Source organism: Orycteropus afer, unplaced genomic scaffold (genome assembly GCF_000298275.1).
Source record: "Orycteropus afer afer isolate SDZICR_OR568_19922 unplaced genomic scaffold, OryAfe1.0 scaffold00365, whole genome shotgun sequence".
NCBI lineage: Eukaryota > Metazoa > Chordata > Mammalia > Tubulidentata > Orycteropodidae > Orycteropus > Orycteropus afer.
Window position 1 is genome coordinate 1,838,114 of NW_006921952.1, and position 22,195 is coordinate 1,860,308.

The window sequence follows — 22,195 nt, forward strand, 5'->3', positions numbered from 1 at the left end:
ACTCCCAACCTTCTGGCTAGCAGTCAAATGCCTTAGGCACTGTGCCACCAGAGCACCTTTATTTATGTGTAGCTGTGCTTTATACTTATAGAAGGCATAAGTTCCCTCCTCCCCACCTGCAGGGACCAATTGTTGCCCCCTTGGGGCCCTGTCTACCGCAAGGCCCCTGTCATCCACACTGGGTACATTTCTTCCTTGGACAGCAGTCCCTGATTCCGGGTTGGGAAAAGGTGTAAACATTGCAGGACCTTGACTGAAGCCCTCCTGGTTAAGGAAGGAGTTCAGTAAGAAGGCTCATTCCCCACAGCTTCCGAGAAGAGTTGTGCTGTCGTGCTGGGAAGGAGGAGGTCAGAGGGAGCTTTCTCATGGCTGGTAGACTCAGAAAAGAGCCACAGAGAAAGCTTGACATGCAGCGCTTTTCTCTATGGGTACAGTGCTGACTGTGTGTGACCCTTGGGATGTGGAAGGCTAGACAGACAGACAAGGACAAGGGGCATTGAGGTCGGTGCCCTATTATTTCAGAAGTATCAATACAACACGTCTCATCCAGGCCCTACATCTCATTTTGTGCCTTGTTTTCCTTTTCCTTTTTGCTATCCACTATTCAGGGAGCACCCAGGATGTGGGAATATCGTGACATTTGCACAGTTTTTGTTTATTGCTGTGGAAGGCTTTCTCTTTGAAGCGGATTTGGGAAGGAAGCGGCCAGCTATCCCAATAAGGTATGGCACACTGATGTCTTCTAACTTCTGTTTTTTAGAAGAAGAACTTTCCTGGTACCTGTATGAAAGGAGCATGAGCATCCTTTAAGAAAATTTGAATCAGAAATGTCAGGAGAATAATTCATTGCTGAATTAATACAGTATAAAGTTCTTGCCACAACACTTAACTCTGATGGACACAACTCTGTGTGTGTGTGTACATGTGGGTGTTGTTGTTGTTGTTGTTATTTGCCATTGAGTTGGACTCAACTCAGTGACCCCTCCTTGGGTTTCCGAGGTGGTATCACTATGGAAGTAGATAGTCCAACCTTTCTTCCAAGGAGTGGCTGGTGGGTTTGAACTGCCAGCCTTCTGGTCAGCAGGCAAGTGCCTTAGGCACTACACTACCAGAGCTCCTCATATGTAGGTATTATATTATGGGCAGGGTCTTGAGGCTGCTTTTTGCTTAGGGGTGGCTCTATTAAGGCTGGGGCCTGAGGTAGGCAGGCCCAGGGCTTGGAGGATGCTTTTCGCTTGGGTGTGGCTCTGTCCTAAGGCCAGGGCCTGAGGTAGGCAAGCCCGGAACTTGGAGGCTGCTTTTTGCTTGGCTACGGCTCTATATTAAGACTGGGGCATAAGGTAAGCAGGTGCACAGGGGTTAGGAACAACTAAGGGAGATAAACTTGCCTGTCAGTTTGTTGTCCTGTGGTGGCTTACATGTTGCTGTGAGGCTGGAGGCTATGCCACTGTGTTGTATAATGCCAACAGGGTTACCCACGGTGGAGAGATTTCCGCAGAGCTCAGACAGCTTAGACAGACTTGGAAAAAGGAAGAGGCCTTCCACTTCTCAAAGAATTGGCCAGTGCAAACCTTATGAATAGCAGTGAAACACTGTCTGATATATTACTGGAAAACTATGAGCAGCCCTGAAATGTTGTCCAACATAGTGGCAGAAGATAAGCCAATCAAGTCAGAAGGCACACAGAATTTGACTGGGAAGGAGCTGACTTCTCAGAGTGGAGACAACCTTAACCATATGGATAAAGTAAAGCTTTAGGGACCTCCACTGGCTGATGTGGCATGACTCAAAATGAGCAGAAACAGATGGAAACATCCATTGATAATTGGAACATGGAATGTACGAAGTATGAATCTAGGAAAATTGGAAGTTGTCAAGAATGAAATGGAATGCATAAAGAGCAATATCCTAGGCATCAGTGAGCTGAAATGGACTGGTTTTGGCCATTTTGAATCAGACAACCATGTGATCTACAATGCCAGTAATGACAAATTGAGGAGGAATGGTATGGCATTCATCATCACAAAGAGTGTTTCAAGATCTGTCCTGAAGTACAATGCTGTCAGTGATAGGATACTATCCATACACCTACTAGGAAGACCAGTTAATACTACTATTATCTAAATTTACACACCAACCACCAAAGCCAAAGATGAGGATATTGAAGATTTCTACCATATTCTGCAGTCTGAAATTGATCAAACATGCAATCAAGATGTGTTGATTATCACTGGTGACTGGAATGCAAAAGTTGAAAACAAAGAAGAGTCATCAGTAGTTGGAAAATATGACCTTGGAGATAGAAATAATGCTGGCGATTGCATGATAGAAGCTCTGGTAGCATAGTGCCTAGGGCATTTGACTGCTAACCAGAAGGCTGGCAGTTCAAAACCACCAGCCACTCCTCAAAAGGAAAGTTTGGCAATTTACTTCTGTAATGATACCACCTCGGAAACCCAAGGTGAGGTCTCTAAGAGTCAGATATGACTCTGTGGCAGTGGATTTTTTTTTTTTTTTTTTAAACAACTTATTCATTGCAAATACCTTTTTTCAACAACACAAACTGTGGCTGTACACATGGACTTTGCCAGATGGAGTACACAGGAATCAGACTGACTATGTTTGTGGCAAGAGGCAGTGGAGAAGTTCAGTATCTTTGGCCAAAACAAAGCCAGGAGTTGATTATGGAACAGACCATCAGCTGCTCATATGCACGTTCACATTGAAGTTGAAGACAATTAAAACAAGTCCACGGGAGCCAAAATATGACCTTGAATATATCCCTCCTGAATTTAGAGACTATTTAAAGAATATATTTGATGAATTGAACACCAGTGATGGAAAACCAGAGGAATTGTGGATGACGTCAAGAACATTATCCATGAAGAAAGCAAGAGATCATTAAAAAGACAAGAAAGGAAGAAAAGACCAAAGTGGATGTCAGAAGAGTCTCTGAAACTTGCCCTTGAGTGGAGAGTAGCTAAAGAAAATAGAAGACAGGACAAGATAAAATAGCTGAATAGAAGATTTCAAAGAGCAACTCAAGCAGACAAAGCCAATTACTATAATTAAATGTACTGTAATGAAATGGAGTTAGAGAACCAAAACGGAAGAACACGTTCGGCATTTCTCAAGCTGCAAGAACTGAGGAAAAAATTGAAGCCTCGAATTGCAATATTAAAAGATTCTATGGGCAAAATATTGAATGATGCAGGAAGCATCAAAAGAAGATGGAAGGAATACACAGAGTCACTGCACCAAAAAAAAACCTGGTCAGTCTTCATCCATTTCAGGAGGTGGCATATGTTCAAGAACCAATGGTATTGAAGTTGAAGCTGCACTCAAAGAATTGGTGAAGAACAAGGCTCCAGGAATTGACAGAATACCCATTGAGATGTTTCAACAAATGGATGCCCCACTAGAAGCACTCACTTGGTTATGCCAAGAGATTTGGAAGACAGCTACCTGGCCAACTGACTGGAAGAGATCCATACTTGTACCCATTCCAAAGAAAGTCATTCCATAGAAAGTGGAAATTATCGAACAATATCATTAATATCACACTCAAGTAAAATCTTACTGAAGATAATTCAAAAATGGTTGTAGTAGTATATTGACAGAGAGCTTCCAGAAAGCAAACTGGATTCAAAAGAGGATGTGGAACAAGGAGCATCATTGCTGATGTCAGGTGGATCTTAGCTGAAAGCAGAGAATACCAGAAAGATGTTTACTTATGTTTTATTGACTGTGCCAAAGCATTCGATTGTGTGGATCATGACAAATTATGGATAACATTGAGAAGAATGGGAATTCCAGAATACTTGATTGTACTCATGAGGAACCTGTACATAGATCAGGATGCTGTCGTTCAAACAGAACAAGGGGATACTGCATGGTTCAAAATCAAGAAGAGAGTGTGTCAAGGTTGCATCCTTTCACCACACTTATTGAACTTGTATTGTTGTTAGGTGCCGTTGAGTCATCGCTGACTCATAGTGACCCCATGCACAGCAGAATAAAACACTGCCTGGTCCCGCGCCAGGTCTGTGATCCCTGCTGTGCTTGAGCCCATCGCCGCAACCACTGTGTCAATCCATCTCATTGAGGGCCTTCCCCTCCTTTGTCGACCCTCCACTTTACCAAGCATGACATCCTTCTCCAGGGAATGGTCCCTTCTGACAACATGACCAAAGTAGGTGAGACGAAGTCTGGCCATTCTCACTCCCAAGGAACATTCTGGCTGCACTTCCTCCAGGACAGATCTGCTAGATCTTCTAGCAGTCCATGGCACTTTCAGTATTCTTTGCCAGCACCACAACTCAAAAGCATCAACTTTTCTTCGGTCTTTCTTGTATTCAACTTGTATGCTGAGCAAATAAACTGAGAATCTGGATTATGTGAAGAAGAACGTGGCATTAGGATTGGAGGAAGACTCATTAACAACTTGTGATATGCAGATGACACAACTTTGCTTGCTGAAAGTCAGGATGACTTGAAGCACTTACTTTAATGAAGATTAAAGACTGCAGTCTACAGTATGGATTACTCCTCAATATAAAGAAAACAAAAATCCTCACAACTGGTCCAATAAACAGCTTCATGGTGGATGGAGAAAAGATTGAAGTTGTCACAGATTTCATATTACTTGGTTCTACCATCAACACCAATGGAAGCAGCACTCAAGACATCAGATGATGTATTGCATGGGGCAAATCTGCTGCAAAAGACCTCTTTCAAGTGATAAGGAGCAAGGATGCCTCCTTGAAGACTAAGGTGCACCTGTCTCAAGCTATGATATTTTCAATCACCTCTTGTGCATGTGAGAGCTGGACAATGAATAAGGAAGACCAAAGAAGAGTTGATGCTTTTGAGTTTTGGTACTGGAGAAGAATGCTAAGAGTATCATACCATGGTCTGCTAAAAGTACTAACAAATCTGCCCCGGAGGAAGTGCAGCCAAAATGCTCCCTGGAAGCGAGAATGGCCAGACTTTGTCTCACCTACTTTGGTCATGTTGTCAGAAGGAACCATTCCCTGGAGAAGGATATCATGCTGGGTAAGGTGGAGGGTCAATGAAGAAGGGGAAGGCCCTCAACGAGATGGATAGACACAGTGGCTGCAATGATGGGCTAAGGTATAGCAAAGACCATGAGGCTGGCACAGAACCAGGCAGTGTTTCATTCTGCTGTGTATAGGGTTGCTATGAGTCAGAGATGACTTGACAGCACCTAAGAACAATAACAACATATTATGTTGTGTGCCATTGAGTCATTTCCGACTCATGGTGACCCTATGTGTCTAAGTAGAACTGCCCTATGGGGTTTCCTAGGCTGTAATCTTTATAGGAGTCCTAGGAACTCTGGTGGCATAGTGCCTAAGGCATTTGACTGCTAACCAGAAGGCTGGCAGTTCAAACCCACCAGGAACTCCTTGGAAGGAAGACAGGCAGTTTACTTCTGTAGTGATACTGCCTTGGAAACCCAAGGAGGGGTCGCTATGAGTCAGATCCGACCTGATGGCAGTGAGTTTGTTTTTTTGGTTTTAATCTTTATGGGAGCAGATCACCAGGTCTTTTCTCCCATAGAGTAGCTGGTGGGTTCAAACCACTAACCTTTCAGTTGGCAGTCGATTGCTTAACCAGTGCACCACCAGGGCTTCTATGGATAATACAGGGTCAGTTGGAAGCCTGGTTTCACACAGTAATTTTGTAATAGTTATACATGCTGTCCTTTGTGTTGGAGAAGCTATGAGATGTACCAAGAGTGACATCATTGCATTGCATTGTTCCTTTTCAAGGTGAAGGGGAAGCCAAGGCAAAATGGTCCATTGCAGACCTCTGGCCCTTAGTCGGCATTCACACACACTACTCATGGGCCATTCTTATAATAAACCACTTACTGAAAACTCGACACTCCTGTGTGAAAGACTTGAGATGGTGCAGTCCGTCCATTTTTGAGTGCTTGGTAGGGTGTTGTCACCTCGCTCTGGTGTAAACGTGTCATCTGCTCGGTGATCTCTCACAGCTCTTTCAAGAGCCTGCTGTCAACACCTGGCTGAATTGTGTGGTGACTATTGTCAGTTTTCGGCTGTGGTGCTAATTATTTTTCATGTTTTTGTTTTGCATAAAACTGCTAGCTCCTGCGTTTGTAACACATTATGAACGGCCTCTCCCTCCTCCTCCTGCTGCGGATCCCATTCTGCTGCCACTGGCAGAGTTCAGAGATCTAGCCACTTGCACCACAGCCTTTGTAACAGCACCCTAGCTGCCCGACCTCCCGCCTCCTCCCTCCCCAGCCTTCCACTGTAGCTTCGTACACTTCGTCAGCCCCTGTTGGCTCCCAGGCCCTTGGTAGTACCACTAGGTTCAGAATGAAGCCCAGGCTCCCTGCCCTGCCTGGGAGGTGCCCCTTGAGCTTACCCTGATAACCATACTCTCACGTGTGTCCCATCCATGATGGCTGTTTCAGTTTCTGTGTGTGAAGCTGAAATCAAGATCTTGCCCCATGCCACCCTCCCCAGCAGCAGTTTTGAGGCAGTGCTGTGTGGGCAGCAATGTGGAATAAGCTAGAATTGATTATGTGGAAAGACCTTGGTGAACTCTATCTCCAGCTGGCATCTCTTCAAGACAGGACTGAGAAAATTCAGCAAGAAACATTGTGACGTCTTTACAGATGGTCTATTAACTGTTGCTGGCAGTTTTACGTGTGTATATTACTGTGTTCTATATTCATTGTAAAGCAACTCAAGGTATCCAGACAGTGTTCATTTACAACTGGCTTGGCTGTCTATTAGGAGTCCCTGTGTGGCACTCTGGTGGCTTAGTGCCTATAGCATTTGACTGCTAACCAGAAGGCTGATGGTTCAAACCCACCAGCCACTCCTTGGAGGGAAGACTGGCAATCTACTTCCGTAGTGATACCACCTTGGAAACCCAAGGAGGGGTCGCTCTGAGTCGGAATCAACTTGACAGCATTGAGTTTGGTTTTTGGTTTTGTGTGGCACAGTGGTTAAAGTATTCGACTGCTAACCAAAGGGTCAGTGGTTCAAACCTACCAGCCGCTCTATGGGAGAAAGATGAGACAGTCTGCTTCCATAAAGATACGTTGTTGTTGTTGTTATGTGCCGTCAAGTCAGCCCCAACTCATGGCGACCCCTCCTTTTGTTTCCGACGTGGTATCACTACAGAAGTAGATTGCCCAACCTTCCTTCTGAGGAGTGGCTGGTAGGCACTATGCTACCATAAAGATATATAGCCTTGGAAACCCAATAGCCAAAAAAACAAACTCACTATGGGGCAGTTCTACTCTGTTATACCAGGTCAGTGTGAGTCGGAATTGATTTGGTGGCAGTGGGTTTGGATGCCACAGTTAAGCACTTAACTACAAGCCAAAAGGCAGGTGTTTTGACCCCACCCAGCTCAGAAGACAGGCCTGGCGACCTGCTTCCGAAAGGTCACAGCTTGAAAACCCTGGGGAGCAGCGCTGCTCTGCACACATGAGGGCGCCACTGGTTGGAAGACTCCACGGCGCCTGGCAGCGGTGGCTGCCTGTTGGGCATATGCTCTAGTATACCGAACCGCAGACAGAGTTCTCGCCAGGGACACAGATGGGGCCTCACTGCCGTCATATCCTCCAGATACACAAAGGGGGGAAAGGTTGGGAGTCGGAAGAGGATGGAAGTCCTGAACATAGAAAATGGCCAGGGTTAAAATCAAGGCAACACTGATAGGACTTTTCAGGGCCCTTCATTGCCAGTTATCACCGTCAGCCTCTGGGGACGATTCTTGAAACCTTTTGTTTCCCACATACTTTTTACCCTTTTTCCATAAAACATCTCTGGGGGACTGACAGTTCAGAAAATAAACTTACCAAAAAAAACCTCACTGCTATAAGTAGATTCTGACTCATAGCAGCCCTCTTTGGATTTCTGAGGCAGTAAATCTTTACGGAAGTAGACTGCCCAGTCTTCCTTCCACGGAGTGGCTGGTGGGTTTGAATCATCAACCTTCTGGTTAGCAGTCAGATGCCTTAGACACTAGGCCACCAGGGCTCCTGTATTCCCAGTATCTCACAGTCTGTACAAGTCAGTGGTCCACCCAGACCGTCACATAGTTTCTGCCCTGGCCTGGAACACCTGCGCCCACCCTTCATATTCCTGGCTGTTTTCATGTTCCTCTACTTTGAAGACAGCCACTTGGAAGAGCCTCTGAACGTCATCAGTCTCATTGAGAGGACATTGCTGAGGACATGGTGGTGACATTGTAAAGAGACTTCTTTCTGGACACCCACAGGAGACCCTTCTTTCTGGAAGAGTTATGCTTCCAAAGAGCTGAAAATATGTACCAGTTTAAATGATCGTGTCTCTTTTTTGGCCTTAAGCTAGGAAACTGGAAACGTTACTTATGACTTACCAAGAGCAAGGGTGAAAGAACTTGTGTCGAAATTCAACTTCAGATGTTAAGTCTCTGGTTTACTTGTTGTTCTGCATTCTTTTATTTTAAATGTTACCTTTTCTCGTTGCATGTGTTCGTTGAATCATATGAAATTGCTGAAATTCACCTTTTTGACCCAAAATATGTGGCTAGTTGATATGATTTGACATATTTATGAGCAGCGTCTTCAATGTTTTCTTAATCAAAGTGGGTGTAGAAATGGGAACTTGAATTCATTTGCTCATTCATTGGTCATTTGCATCCATCCCTTTATCTTTCTAAGTTATTGGGGTTACTGGATTTTTTTAGTTTATGTTTTTAGTTTTATTTTAAGTCACGAACTTTAGTAAAATCCTGATATTAAATGCAAATCTTTACAAGGCACGTGCTGGCCTCATTGATTCAGATGCTACTGATGCAGAATGGGGGATGATTGTCACAGTGCTGGGTTCAAAGGAATAGTGAACGTTAATTATATAAACAAGAGTGTGGAGAACTATTTGAAAGAATTAACCATTTTCAGGTATTTCAGAGGTATGTGAAAATTAAATACAAAGAATTACAAAGAATTGATACAATAAGAAAAATCATCTCTTCACTTTGAAAAACCTGTCATGTCTATCAGCTAACAGTTTTAGAGCCTAGTTTTAAATTGCTATGTATACTTTTAAAATAATAAAATAGTGTTTATTTAAACATAGTCTATAATCCAGATTTTTTCCGTGTTAGTCTGGCTTCATAAAGTACTTTTGTATGTACTTAATATCGGACTAAGGAGCTCTGGTGGCACAGTGCCTAAGGCTTTGACTGCTAACCAGAAGGTTGGTGGTTCAAACCCAGCAGCTGCTCCACAGAAGGAAGAAGATGGGGCAATCTACTTCCATAAAGATTGACCACCTCGGAAACCAACGGGGCTCACCATGAGTCGGAATCAGCTTGACGGCAGTGAGTCTGAGTTGAGTTTTCATATTGGACTTCAAGGAGCCCTGCTGGCAAAACAGTTAAGCACTGGACCGCTAACCGAAAGTTTGACAGTTCGAACCCACCACCCAGTGGCTTCATGGGAGAAGGACCTAGTGATCTGCCCTTGTCCAGCTCAGAGCCTAGAAAGCCCTGTGGGGCAGTTGTGCTTTGTCACGGGGGTCTTGACATCACCTGACAACAACAACAGCACTGGACTTCACACAATATGAGTTATAAACCAAAAACCAAACCTACCATGATTCCCACTCACAGTCACCCTACAGGACTGAGTAGACCGGCGCCGTAGGATCTCCACTGGAGCGGACTGCCTCATCTTTCTCCCCAGAGCAGCTGGTGGGTTCAAACGCCTGACTTCATGGTTAGCAGTCAGTGCTTTAACCACTGCACCGCCAAAGCTCCTTGACAGCAGTGATACATTCTTTCATACAGTGAAAATACCCCGAGTACTTTTAAAGATATTTCCTTTTCTTCTTGAGCCTCCTGCATTCATATTCTGTGTGATGGGTGTCCCCTTGTTTTGCAGGTACTATGCCGTGATGGTCACCATGTTCTTCACTGTCAGCGTCGTGAACAACTACGCCCTGAACCTCAACGTGGCGATGCCCCTGCATATGATCTTTAGATCTGTGAGTACACGTCCCCTGGGAATAGCACTGAGCAGCTAGATCGGATGCACGGCACAGGTGGAAGGTCTGGGGATGGGTCAAGTCTGGAACAGGAGAGCCGGTGTCCTGAGGGAGTGGCAGGGTGGACGGCTCTCATCCGAGAAGTAAGGGAAAAGAGGGCCGTGTGGACCTGGAGGGTTGCCTTTCTTTCTGTTATCTCCACTCTTAGGAGGGATTTGTCAAAGGAGAATGAAAATTTCCCCCAGAAAGAGATTTCACCTAAACTTCCTCATCTCTTTGATTTTTGTATTCAAACTGGCTCTTAATCTTACTTCTTACCACTTACTCTTTGATTCTTCCATGCAATTCACTTTGCTTCTAGTACCTGAATAGGTACTTTTCTTTCCCAGTTTTATTTAGGCAGAGGCTTGAGGTAATGAGATAAGGGGAGACTCTGGCTGAAGGGAGGGCTTCTCCCCAGGTGGACGAGGCTCTTGTCTGGCTCTTGCACTGTGGGGGTGGTGCGTGTGTAGCACGTCATGAGAATGGTGATTCCTGAGCGCACTGAATGTGGCTGTGGTTGCGGAAGAATGCAGATCCGGCCTGGGATGCAGGGCACTCCCGCCAGCCCAAGCTTCAGCAAGGACCAGTTACTATGCTCATTGTCAAATAGGCCTGGTGGCATAGTGGCTGAAGCACTCAACTGCCAGCCTGAAAGCTGGCGGTTCGAACCCACCAGACAGACACTCCATGGGAGAAAGTTGTAGCAATCTGCTACCATAAATACCACAGCCTTGGAAGCCCTGTGGTGCAGGTCTGCTCTGTCCTGTAGGATCGCCGTGAGTCGAGAGGGCAGTGGGTTTGTTTATTTCTTCTCATTGTCAGCTTTAAGAGGTTTTATTAGTTTACATGACAGGTCTCTGTGGTCTATACTTTTTGCTCTCTTAAGAACAACTGAACTTTATCAATTACTCATCTCAACTTCCTTCTTTCCGACTGCTCCCTCCCCCACTCCACCCCGGGTTCCTGTTCCAGTCCATCTTGAATTATGCTGTTTTCTTTCCCTCTGCACTAACTCTCTGGCCTGCCCTCTCCTTCACAGGGCTCCCTGATTGCCAACCTGATTCTAGGAATTATCATTTTGAAGAAAAGGTAGGTGGTGCACTTGTGTGTTTTGTGTGTTGGAATGCTGTCCTGACACCCAGAGCTGGCATCTGGCCTCCTCTCATTGGAGAGAAGTTGGTGCTTGGCTGTCTCCCTCTTTTCTCAGTTCTCTCTGTGACCCATCATGCTCACTTATGAGGCAGCTGACCAGGGAAGAGGCCCCGCCTGTGGCTTTGGAGATGCTTTTTCTTGGTGTAGAGCTGACTGGTTCCTGTCGTCACTAACCGCCAAAGCCAACTGATCTAGAATTGCTGTGTCCAATATGGTAGCCACCAGCTACATGCAACTGTTAACATTTACATTTAAATTACTTGAAATGAAATAGGCTATTTCATTTCTCAGCCTCAGTAGTCACATTTTAAATGCTTAGTCACCACACATGCTAGTGGCCAGCCTGTCAAAGAGCCCAAATACAGACCACAGAAGTCCTTTTGGGCAGTGCTGTCAGAGAAAGTGTTTGCCAGTATGACATAATGACCTAAATGATAATCATACGTATTAGAAAGGAAATTCCTATGTTACGGATTCAATTATGTTCCCTGGAAATACATGTTGTAAATACCATGGTTATCATCCCATTTGGGAATGGGTTGTCTTTGCTGGGTTAAGGAGGCAGGATTAGTGTAGGGTGTATCTTGAGTCAATCTCTTTGAAGATATAAAAGAGATTAAACAAGCAAATGGAGCAGAGACGGGGGAAGACAGCCACCAAGCTACACCTGGAGATTTCCAAGGAACTGGGAAGCAGAAGCTAAAGAGCCAAGGACGTTTGTCCAGAGCCGCCAGGGAGAGTGGGCCTTCCTGTAAAGCCAGCACTCTGAATTCAGACGTAGCCTCCTAAGCTGTGAGAGAGGAAATTTCTGTTGGGTAAAGCTGTTCACTTGTAGCATTTCTCTTACAACAGACTAGATAACTAAGAAGAGCCCTGGTGGCGCAGCGCCTAAGGCATTTGACTGCTAACCAGCAGGCTGGTGGTTCAAAGCCACTGGCCACTCCTTGGAAGCAAGACTGGGCAATCTACTTCAATGGAGATACCACCTTGGAAACCCAAGGAGGGGTCTCTGTGAGTCGAAACCGACTCGACAGTAGTGAGTTTTAGTTTTAGATAACTAAGACATCCTAATAAAGGCCTAAGTGGCCAAGAAGATGGGTGGAAGGTTTCAGAAAAATTGTCTATGATTCTGTCAACAGTCACTCTCTCAGGAGCAGGTGGTAAATATCAGAAGTGCCTGGGGTACTTTTTCAAAGTCTGTGCCTTCCACCTTCATTCCCAGCTTCACCCTCCCAAGGAGGAGGGCTTTCCTTCTGGGAACTTTCTCAGAGGAAGTTTACCCTATCCTTTAAGACCAAAAGTATGTGAGTTGATGCCAGCTTCCCAGTGTGTTCCATGTCTAGCCCTAGTGTTGGAACTCTAGTAGCTTAGAAAGTAGCCTGTCAGTTCAGAGTGCGAGAGACTAGATTTTTAAGTAGTCATTTTTAAGTATCACAAAAAGGACAATTGGCCCGTCCTACTAGGCTCTTTATCATGGACCTTTATCTCCTGAGGCTTATGTTTTCCCCAAAAGGTATCATCGTCCTTGATGTCTTTGAGGTTCTCCGCATTTACACGTGCATGTATGATATTCACATTTGTTGTGCTTCTTGGTCGCATTGAAATGAGTAAGTCACCACCTTGGGACACCATGTGTCTTTTCGTCTTGAATCTGTCAAAGGCTTTTTGGCTCTCTCCCATGTGTATCACCTGGACAGCAAGTTAACAATCTAATGTAGTGACTTAGTAACTTACCCTCTGATTGATTTGTCTTGAGTAGAGGCCCCTGGAGTTCACAGTGTGCTCATTATTCCAGGATCAAAGAGCAGATCTGTGTTCCTTCCACTCACAGTGCCCTTCACCACGTGTTCGGCCCCTTCGTCTTTGTCTTTCCAGTCGGAAGAGTCGCTCCGTTCATGGGCCCTCCTCACTGACGCCCATCTGGCAGCACCCGCTCCTCCAGCACTGTCCTTCGGGCCCTCTACTTCCCTTTTCTTGCTTTAGCTAGTTCTGCTGGTTTTTGATGAATGTGCTGTGCCCAGATCTGTACAAAGTATTGAGCAGCAAAGCTTGGATGGTTTCATCGTTTGCTTTATTTTAATTCTTGCCTGAGGCCCTTTGCTTCAGTCTGTGTGCAATGCCACTGTTATTACTGCCCTCTAAGTGGACGGTTGCTCCCTTTATCCAACTACACCAGCCTTTAAACACAACCTTGAAGCCTTTTCACTCTGAGACTTTAAAAAATAAGAAATCCCCTCCTGTAGAAAAGGACAGTGGACTTCTCCCCTGAGTACTGAATCCCATGACCTGTATCTGATACTCTGTGCGTCCTCTTACATGGCGTCTATCCTGAGACCCCAGGCTGGGCCCCTGAAAGGCAGGAAAAGCAGTAGATTCCAGTTAAGATCAGGCTCGGCCTCTGAGTTGGACACTTGAGAACAAAATGGGATGTCCTGGCTGGTCTGTTTCTCTTTCTATTTTTTGATGAAACACTCTTGGCGCACAAACTCTCGGGGACCGTTGTCAGCTGCATCAGGGATGTATGTTTAGGAGTAAGTCAGCATTTTGGCGTGCTCACGCAGACTGGTGGGGAGTGACCCGGGCCGTTGTATTTTAGTGACTTGTACTCTCATGCAGTATCTGATCGGAAATCTCATTGACACGTTCCTATTGGTGCTTCTTTCCCTGAGACGTTTTGTTCTTGTTTTTGCAGATACAGTATATTCAAATATACCTCCATCGCCTTGGTGTCTGTGGGGATATTTACTTGCACCTTCATGTCAGCAAAGCAAGTGGTAAGAGTCCGTTCACACGTCACTGCCACTCACTTCTTGCCGTTGGGACCCAGGCACTTAATAATCAAATACATGTAAATGCTCACATACGAGAAGGATTCAAATCTCCTGTAAGAGCCGAGTGGAGGGAAGCGGGTCGGACGCACATGCCCTCCCATCTGGGCATCTTACATGGCATGCGTGGCCTCTGTTCCTAGTGTTTCTCTTTATTTCCTAGACTTCCCGGTCCAGCGGGGGAGAGACTGATGGGTTCCAGGCATTCGCATGGTGGTTACTAGGCAAGTACAGCCATTATAATACCGCTAATCACCTCTGCAGTTCTGTTTGTTGAGCTTTCTCCCAAGGGTCATGCTTCTTGGCAAGAAGCTGTGGCTAAACAAATTATACCGTGGAAGAGAGGCCTCCAGGGATACTCCGAGGAGTTCAAGAAATGAAAAGAAAAGAAAGTGGCCACGCTCAAGGCGGTCTCTTCCCTAGCTCGGATCGGTGTTTTCCCGGTGGCAGCGGTGTAGTGGAGTTGGAAGCGCCATCCCTTCCTCTGCTCTGACCAATGAATGCACGGGGGCTTCTGCAGAAGATGAGCACATTAGAGCAGCGGGCTCTGCCAGTCGCCCGGGCACCTACTTCCACATCTTAGCTCGACGTTCTTCATAGGTTTGCTGTCCCACGTGGCAGCCTTCCCAAACCCAGTCTGGTCTCAGAATCCCCTGGGGAATTTTTTGAAATACAAGTATCTCTTTGAGGAATTAATTAGGCCACTGCTATGGAGCTCGGAGAGGTGGGACCCTTTCCAGGTGCTTTCAGTGACGGCCAAACAGGTTGAGACTTGCCGAGGGAGGAGGAAAAGGGTGAAAAGACTATGATCTTGCTCCCTGGCTGGAAACTTTCTCTTTTCAGGTTCTCCTCTTCACACACAAAGAGCTCTCTATGAGCTGCTAGAAAAATACTTCACCCAATAAGGAGAATTTACAAGGGGTATGAACATACAGTTCATTGATTGGGGGCAAATAAATGCCTGACGGTTTCATGCTCAGCCTCACCTGGAGTGTGGAGGAAAACAAAAACGCAGCACTTTCTCCCTCCGACAAAAGAGAATATAATTGTCGTTGCTACTGAGTTTGCGATAAGATGTCCATTCCCATTGGGGATAGAAATTGAAAATGGCCTTTCCAGGGAGGGAAAAAATGTGTATTTTTAAAAAATGTTCACAGCCTTTGGCTCAATAGTTGCACTTGCAAGAGTTTATCCTAAGGAGATAATCAACATTTTGCTTAAAGATCCATTCACAATGATATACACTGATTTTAATAATGAATTGTTTGGAAATAATCTAATCACCCTCGTACTGTAGATTCAATGTGGGATGTCCACATGATAGAATATCTGGCAGCCACAAAATCATACTTCTGAAAAAAACATTTTTAATGACGTAAAGGAAAAGTCCAGGGAAAAGATAATGGCAAAAGCAAGATAAAAAATGCGATCTGACCCTTTCTTCATGTGAGGAACACAAATGCGTAAATGTGTAGACAGACAGAAGGGGCTGGGTGGTCATGTGATCAATTCTGTCTTTTTAAAATGTTGTCCAGTTGGTTTATAATATTTGTATGATTTTTTTAGATAACGGTTCTTTAGGACAACCCCTGGAGGTGGGCCAGTGATGGCCTGTCACCTGCTGTTTGTTTTTCAGGAATCGGCGCGCTAACCTTTGCTCTTCTGATGTCAGCAAGGATGGGCATATTCCAGGAGACTCTGTATAAACGGTTTGGGAAACACTCCAAGGAGGCTTTGTTTTATAATGTAAGCACTGTTTTGGACCTGGGGGAGGTGAAGATGACTGAGCTGTAATGTGCCATTTCAGATGAACTGAGCCTTCCCCATGTAGTTGAAGGATCAGTTGGTTGTCAGCAAAGTGCTTTGGGACAGGGACTGAAGTACTTTAATGGCGTGCTAATGTTGCTGGGCGGAAGGGGAGGGGGAAGCGGCTCACGTGCTCAGCCGCTAACCAGTAGGTGGGAGGTTTGAGTCCGCTCTGTGGGCCTTGGAGGAAAAGCCTGACAGTCAGCTGTGAGAAGGCAGCTCTGCTCTGACACTAGGAGTCACCGTGAGTCAGTCACCAACTCGACGACAGCTGGTTGGTTAGTGCCACTCTGAGCCCCAGTTACCTACGCGAGAGGACCGTGGTCGGTCAGCAAATAAAGCATGTCTGTTAACCAGGGACCAGCCCAGGGACAAGGAACCTGCCCCTTGTCACTAGTTGAAATGGGCTTAAAATCAGTGTGGGAACCTGAGAAGGCCAAGGGAGTTCCAAAGCAGCGTGCCAGGAGAGGTCTGTGCAGGCAGGCGTTTGAGGGGTGGAGTTTGCAGAGGGTGGGGTGAGGGGAGTAAGTCCCCCAGGTGGGCTTATTCATTTGCTAGCAGGTTTAATGAGCTAATTCTGTGTGGCTCAGAGCCGCCTTCCTGACCTTTCTTCCTCCTCCCTCTGGCCTGTCGCCATAATACCCCAAGCACAGCCCCTCAAGGTCCGGGTGAGGTAGTTGTCTCCAGGCTCAGCCACCCCAGGGGTGGCTGTGTTGCCAACCTTTCATACTGAAGTTGCAAACAAGCAATTTGAGGCCGCTAATTGGAGCCAGAGTGAACGCTGGGGATTTAAAAAGCAAAGAGTATTCTCTTTGGTTCACCCCTCTCTTTCAGAGCAGGGCCTGGCACTTAGTAACTGCTCAGTAAATTAGCTGGGACTGACTGTCATGGGGGGGGGGGTCGGTAAGTGCATTAAGCTCTGTTTGCCTGCTGTTTATCCTCTGACTCCATCTTTGTCCTGAAACGTCTTTTCCCTCTAGTTCTCTAAACTCCCTGAAATCTGCCTTTGGCTTGCGTCATAGTTTTTGACTCCTGTGTTTGCTTAACATTTTTCAAAGAGAGTGAAGCACAGCAAATCTTTTGGGCAGGAGGGCCGTGTTTAAACCGCCCCATTCCCTTCTGTCGAGGGAAGAATGTTGAGGGGAGATTTTTTGCTTTGTACTTTGGGGCTCAGGAGCCCTGGATGGTGCCGATGGTTAACCGAGAGGTGGGCAGTTCGTTCCCACCCAGAGGCTCCCCGGAAGGAAGGCCTGGTGAGCCACCTTTGAGAAGTCACAGCTGTGAAAACCCCATGGAGTGCAGTTCTCTGAAACACATGGGGTCGCATGAGTCGGACTGGACTTGCCAGCGGCTGGGGGTTTGGGTCTGTCTTGCATTGAAGCCTGCCATCCAATGCCAAGTGGTCAGAACCTGGGCGCATTTCACATGATGAGTCTAACTACTTTTCTTACTTGTAAAACTCTCGAGCATTGTAAAGCTAATCTATGTATAATGGTTTGTGTTTACATTTATGCAAAATACTTCTTCCCATAGCACGCCCTTCCACTTCCTGGCTTCATCTTCTTGGCCTCTGATATTTATGACCATGCAGTTCTGTTCAATCAATCTGGTGAGTGTGGGGTTACGTGGGAGAATTAGCTGGCAGTTCCTGAGGCGAAGTGTCAGCTTTACTCTGAACCTGACCACTGCTTTTTTCTGGATCTTATCCACGTCATCTGTCCTTGAAGCTATCCCCACCCCACCCCACCCCCGTCTGCCTTTCAGGAAGGCACTGTCATTAACAAACCCTGTTACAGCACTCAATTATTTGCCATTGAAGAAAGACCAGCATACCTTCAGATTTTCTGTTTGCTTGGAATTTGTGTGTTTGCGTTTGAGTGTTGAATGTTTGAGTGTTGAATGTTTGATGTTTCCATGTGTCGAGAAGGCAAACAGAATAGAAAGAACACACGGTGGAGACGGGATCAGAGGAGCTGGGCGGCAGGCCAGCTCTCCACACCGCTTCATCTTTCTCTGTCCTGAGAGGCACCTGTGCTCAGATCTCATCGAGCTGCCTGGAGGCTAAAAAAGAAAAAAAAAAACCAAACTCCCTGCCATCGACTGGATTCTGATTCATAACGACCCCCTTTGGGTTTCTGAGGTGGTGAATCTTTACAGAAGTAGATTGCCCAGTCGGCCTTCTGTGGAGTGGCTCGTGGGTTTGAACCGCTAACCTTCTGGTTAGCAGTTGACGGCACCAGAGGCCAGAGGGGGCAAAATTGATGCTCGGCTTCTTTCCGAGTTACAGGTTAGATAGGCAGCAGGTGAGAAGAGTCATAACATCCTGAGATACGGAGATGACACAGCCTTGCTTGCTGAAAGTGAAGTGGCACGTGGCTACAAGCACGGGCTCAAGCGTAGCAAAGGTGGCGGATACCTCAGAACTGGGCAGCGGTTTGCTTTGCTCTTCACAGTGGAATCCGTTCAGCAGCACCTGCCAACAACAGGAGGCGGCCAGTGTCCACATTAATTTCAGGTGTCTGCCATATAAATTAGGTATTACTTACTAAAACCGAGCTAAACTCACCGCCGTGAAATTGATTCAGACTCCGCAACCTCCGTTGGGTTTCCTAGGCTGTAGCTTTACAGAAGCAAACCGCTCCATCGTTCTTCCTCAGAGCAGCTGATGGGTTCGAACCACCGACCTTTTGGTCAACAGCCAAAATGCCTCAACCACTGCACCACCAGAGCTCCTTAGTAGTTACTGAAGTGACTAACAAATTAGCTATGTGTTGTCACTTAACTGGAAAGCAGTTACTTATATGATTGAGTTACCTGCTGATAGTGTTCTTCACACAAGGAACAAAGAACCGTTTTTCAAATCAGGGCTTTACATTGCACATACCTAGAGAGGTGTTAAAAATATAATCAGGTATTAATTCAAAAGAACAATATCAGATGGCTCTGTGATTTAATAAACAGTTTGTAAATCGGGGAAAATGTTCCCTCCTGCAGAGAAGACAGCTCCCAGACAGTGGTGATCTGCAGAGACCTCATAACTTTTGCTAAAAGAATACCTGTTTCCATGGTGATGAAGTACTTAAGGACTCCTGAGTTAACACTGGAAGAAAGGTAGCTTCTGGAGGGAGACTTGCCCTCCACGCACCTGCAGTCCCAAGGCCTCAAGGCATTTAATCAAAGGTTAATGGTTTTGTTTTGGTCTCTCTGTTGTTGATAAAAGTCTGTCCACTTTGAGAGGGAAAAACCCGCTGGTGAATTAATTTGGAGTCAGGGATTTTTACATTCATGAATAAAGAAAAATCCTCTTGAAATGAAAGTAAAATAGCTGTTTTTAATATAAACTTGATTCCACAGTGATGAGTGTGTTTTGAATTACAGTAGGTGCTCACTAAACATCTGTTTGCCCCTTGGAAGGGAAGTGGTGACGCTGGCCTGTTGTCAGGTTGCATGCAGTGTTGCCTCTCCCATGTGGTCAGAAAAGCATTTGTGATGAAGGTATTGTGTAAGGATGACATAATAGTTTTCCGGGCTCTGAGATTGCCCCCAGAGCTAAGGGCTGTTGAATGAAAATATTACCAAGTTCCTGGAGGTTGATTTAGTTGCTAGAATGCTTTCCCTGAAAGTCACAGTGCTGGGTATTATGATGAAAAAATGTTTTAGAATCTGTCTTCACCTTCTTCAGTGTCATCCTGAGTTGTGCAATCTCTCTCTGGCTTGTCTTGAGATAAGTGGTGCAGGTGACTCTCCTATGCCCTTAGTTTTCTAAGAGAACTAAATACCCATCGGAATGTCTTCAGTGACACCAATTCTCTCCTCAGCAGATTTTCACAGTGGATCTGTGAAGTGATCAAACATAATTATATCTGTTAACTTCCTGTTCTTTTCAGTGTTTGTGAAATGCTGGGGGGACAGCAGAGTGGCAGATTCCTGGGTTGCCCACGAGTCCAGAACACACAGTGAGAACCTGTTGTCTTCAGTATGGCTTTTTACCTTTTTGCAAATAAAAATGAGTGTCCTCTTTGTAACCAGAGCTCAGCTTCGCTCAATCAGGATGTCTTAAGATGGGCTGTATGATTCAAACCCCGAAAGCAGTCTAGCAGCACAAGCAGATTGACCCTGGAGGATTTCTGTGCCCTTATTCTCTTTGATCTTGGCCATTTACGGGCCAGTATCATAACAGAGATGTAGCATAAAAACGTATGTGATGGAGAAAAAGTGACCCACCATTGCATTGCCCTCTGTATCAACTCATTTCGACTGGGTCTAGGCATTGTGTCCTTCCCAATTGTCGTCTTCGGGTAGATGAAAGTTTCTGTGTGCTTTCTCACCTTCACTCTGAGTTTCCTCCTGTGACTATATAATTGTTAGATTCCTCTTTTCATCGGGTGCCTGCACCTCACTTAGTTAGCATGCCTCTGGCTTGCATTCCTCTCACCCCATCCTGGGGCAATTGTTTTGACTTTGAAATAAACAGTTTATGTCTATAGGGCTCCACTTTACAAGGACAGAAAGTGCAGCACAGAGAAGTTCCAAATGGCATGGTCTTCCCTGACCATCGACACAAGAAGAAAGGCATTTCAAAATATGTTCAGTCCTACCAGTAATCAAAGAATTAAAAATGAAACAAAGATTGTACCATTTTATATCTATTAAAAAAACAAACACACACTCCATGTGTGGATCCATGCTAAGTCTTCCTTTATTATAAAAGGTGCTACGATGAATGCAGGAGCTCTGGTGGCATAGCGCCTAAGGCATGTGACTGCTAACCAGAAGGCTGGTGGTTCAAACCCAAGGAGCATTGCTATGAGTTGGGTTCAGCTTGACAGCATTGAGTTTGGTTTTTGGTTTACCAAGAATGCCATGTTTTTCTTCTTTTGAATTCCCTAGGATGAGTTCCTAAGAATGGGTATGAGCATGTCTATGGCCCTTACTAGCTATAGAGAAACTGATTTGTACAAGAAAGACACCAGTTTCCACTGCCACACACTGAATGACCATCAGCTCCACATCTACCCTGTCAGAATTAGCACAGTACTTAGACATTTTTAATTGTGTGCTAACCAGAAGGCTGGCAGTTCAAACCCACCAGCCACTCCTTGGAAGGAAGTTTGGGCAATCTACTTCCATAGTGATATCTCCTCAGAAACCCAAGGAGGGATAGCAGTGAGTTATAAAAAGGAGTTCTGGTGGTGCAGTGCCTAAGGCATCTGACTGCTAACCAGAAGGTTGGTGGTTCAAACCCACCAGCCCCTCCTCAGAATAAAGATGAAGCAGTCTACTTCTGTAAAGATTTATTGCCTCGGAAACCCAGCGAGGGTCAATGTGAGCTAGAATCAACTCAGTGAGAGTGTGTGTTTGTTTTTTTAATAGATATAAAATGGTACAATCTTTGTTTCATTTTTAATTCTTTGATTACTGGTAGGACTGAACATATTTTGAAACGCCTTTCTTCTTGTGTCGATGGTCAGGGAAGACCATGCCATTTGGAACTTCTCTGTGCTGCGCTTTCTGTCCTTGTAAAGTGGAGCCCTATAGACATAAACTGTTTATTTCAAAGTCAAAACAAATCGTCATTTGTCCTAAGAAACCAGCGGATGACTTCTGAGGCTGTTGTGCCCTGGAACCAAGGCAAGCAAAGCTGCGTATGGTCCAGGTCCATGTGGGACGTTCTGTAAGGAGATACAGTTGCCCCCCACGTGTGTCCAGTGCATCTGTTTTATCTTGTACACAAAGGTGAAAAGTAATATGACTGCCCTCTCTTCTGCCCTCTGCAGAGTTGTACCAGGTTCCAGTCATCGGTGTGACAGTGCCCATCATGTGGTTCTACCTCATCATGAATGTCATCACTCAGTATCCTTTGGACCCTCTGCCATATTGTCTCCTTGTGTTGTTTTGACAGAGGAAGTGTTTATGCTTGTAACTGTGCAGTGTCATGAGATTTGGTTCTGCCCTGATTTATTCTGCAGTTATAGGTGCCAGAGAGACCTATTCAGTGAGCTCCTCTATTGGGGGCTAAAGAAATGCGAACAGAGGGAGTGAGTGAGTCCACATGAGGGAACCCTGGGTGGGAAATTAGAAGTCCTGTGAAGAATTAAGAAGTGGAGACACGGGACAGAGCAGAACTGCCTTGTGGGGTCTCTAAGGCTGTAGTCTTCACGGAAGCAAAGCCCAAACCACACCCACTGTTGTGGAGTTGATTCTGACTCACTGTGGCCCTAGAGGACAGAGTGGAACTGCCCCACAGGGTCTCCAAGGCTGTCAATCTTCACGGGAGCAAAGCCCAAACCACACCCACTGTTGTGGAGTTGATTCTGACTCACAGCG

At 45.6% G+C, this 22,195-nt stretch overlaps 1 protein-coding gene across 1 annotated transcript in view; it reads left to right on the plus strand.

Moving 5' to 3' along the window:
* The window catches only part of SLC35B4 (solute carrier family 35 member B4), a 32,742-nt gene that overhangs the window by 8,829 nt on the left and 1,718 nt on the right, over positions 1–22,195 (plus strand). The window contains exons 2-9 of the mRNA XM_007952911.2: positions 609–722; positions 9,938–10,040; positions 11,122–11,171; positions 13,927–14,008; positions 14,226–14,286; positions 15,699–15,808; positions 17,402–17,477; positions 21,646–21,721. Of these exons, the coding sequence (XP_007951102.1) occupies positions 609–722; positions 9,938–10,040; positions 11,122–11,171; positions 13,927–14,008; positions 14,226–14,286; positions 15,699–15,808; positions 17,402–17,477; positions 21,646–21,721 (672 nt within the window). The remainder of the gene's footprint in view (positions 1–608; positions 723–9,937; positions 10,041–11,121; positions 11,172–13,926; positions 14,009–14,225; positions 14,287–15,698; positions 15,809–17,401; positions 17,478–21,645; positions 21,722–22,195) is intronic.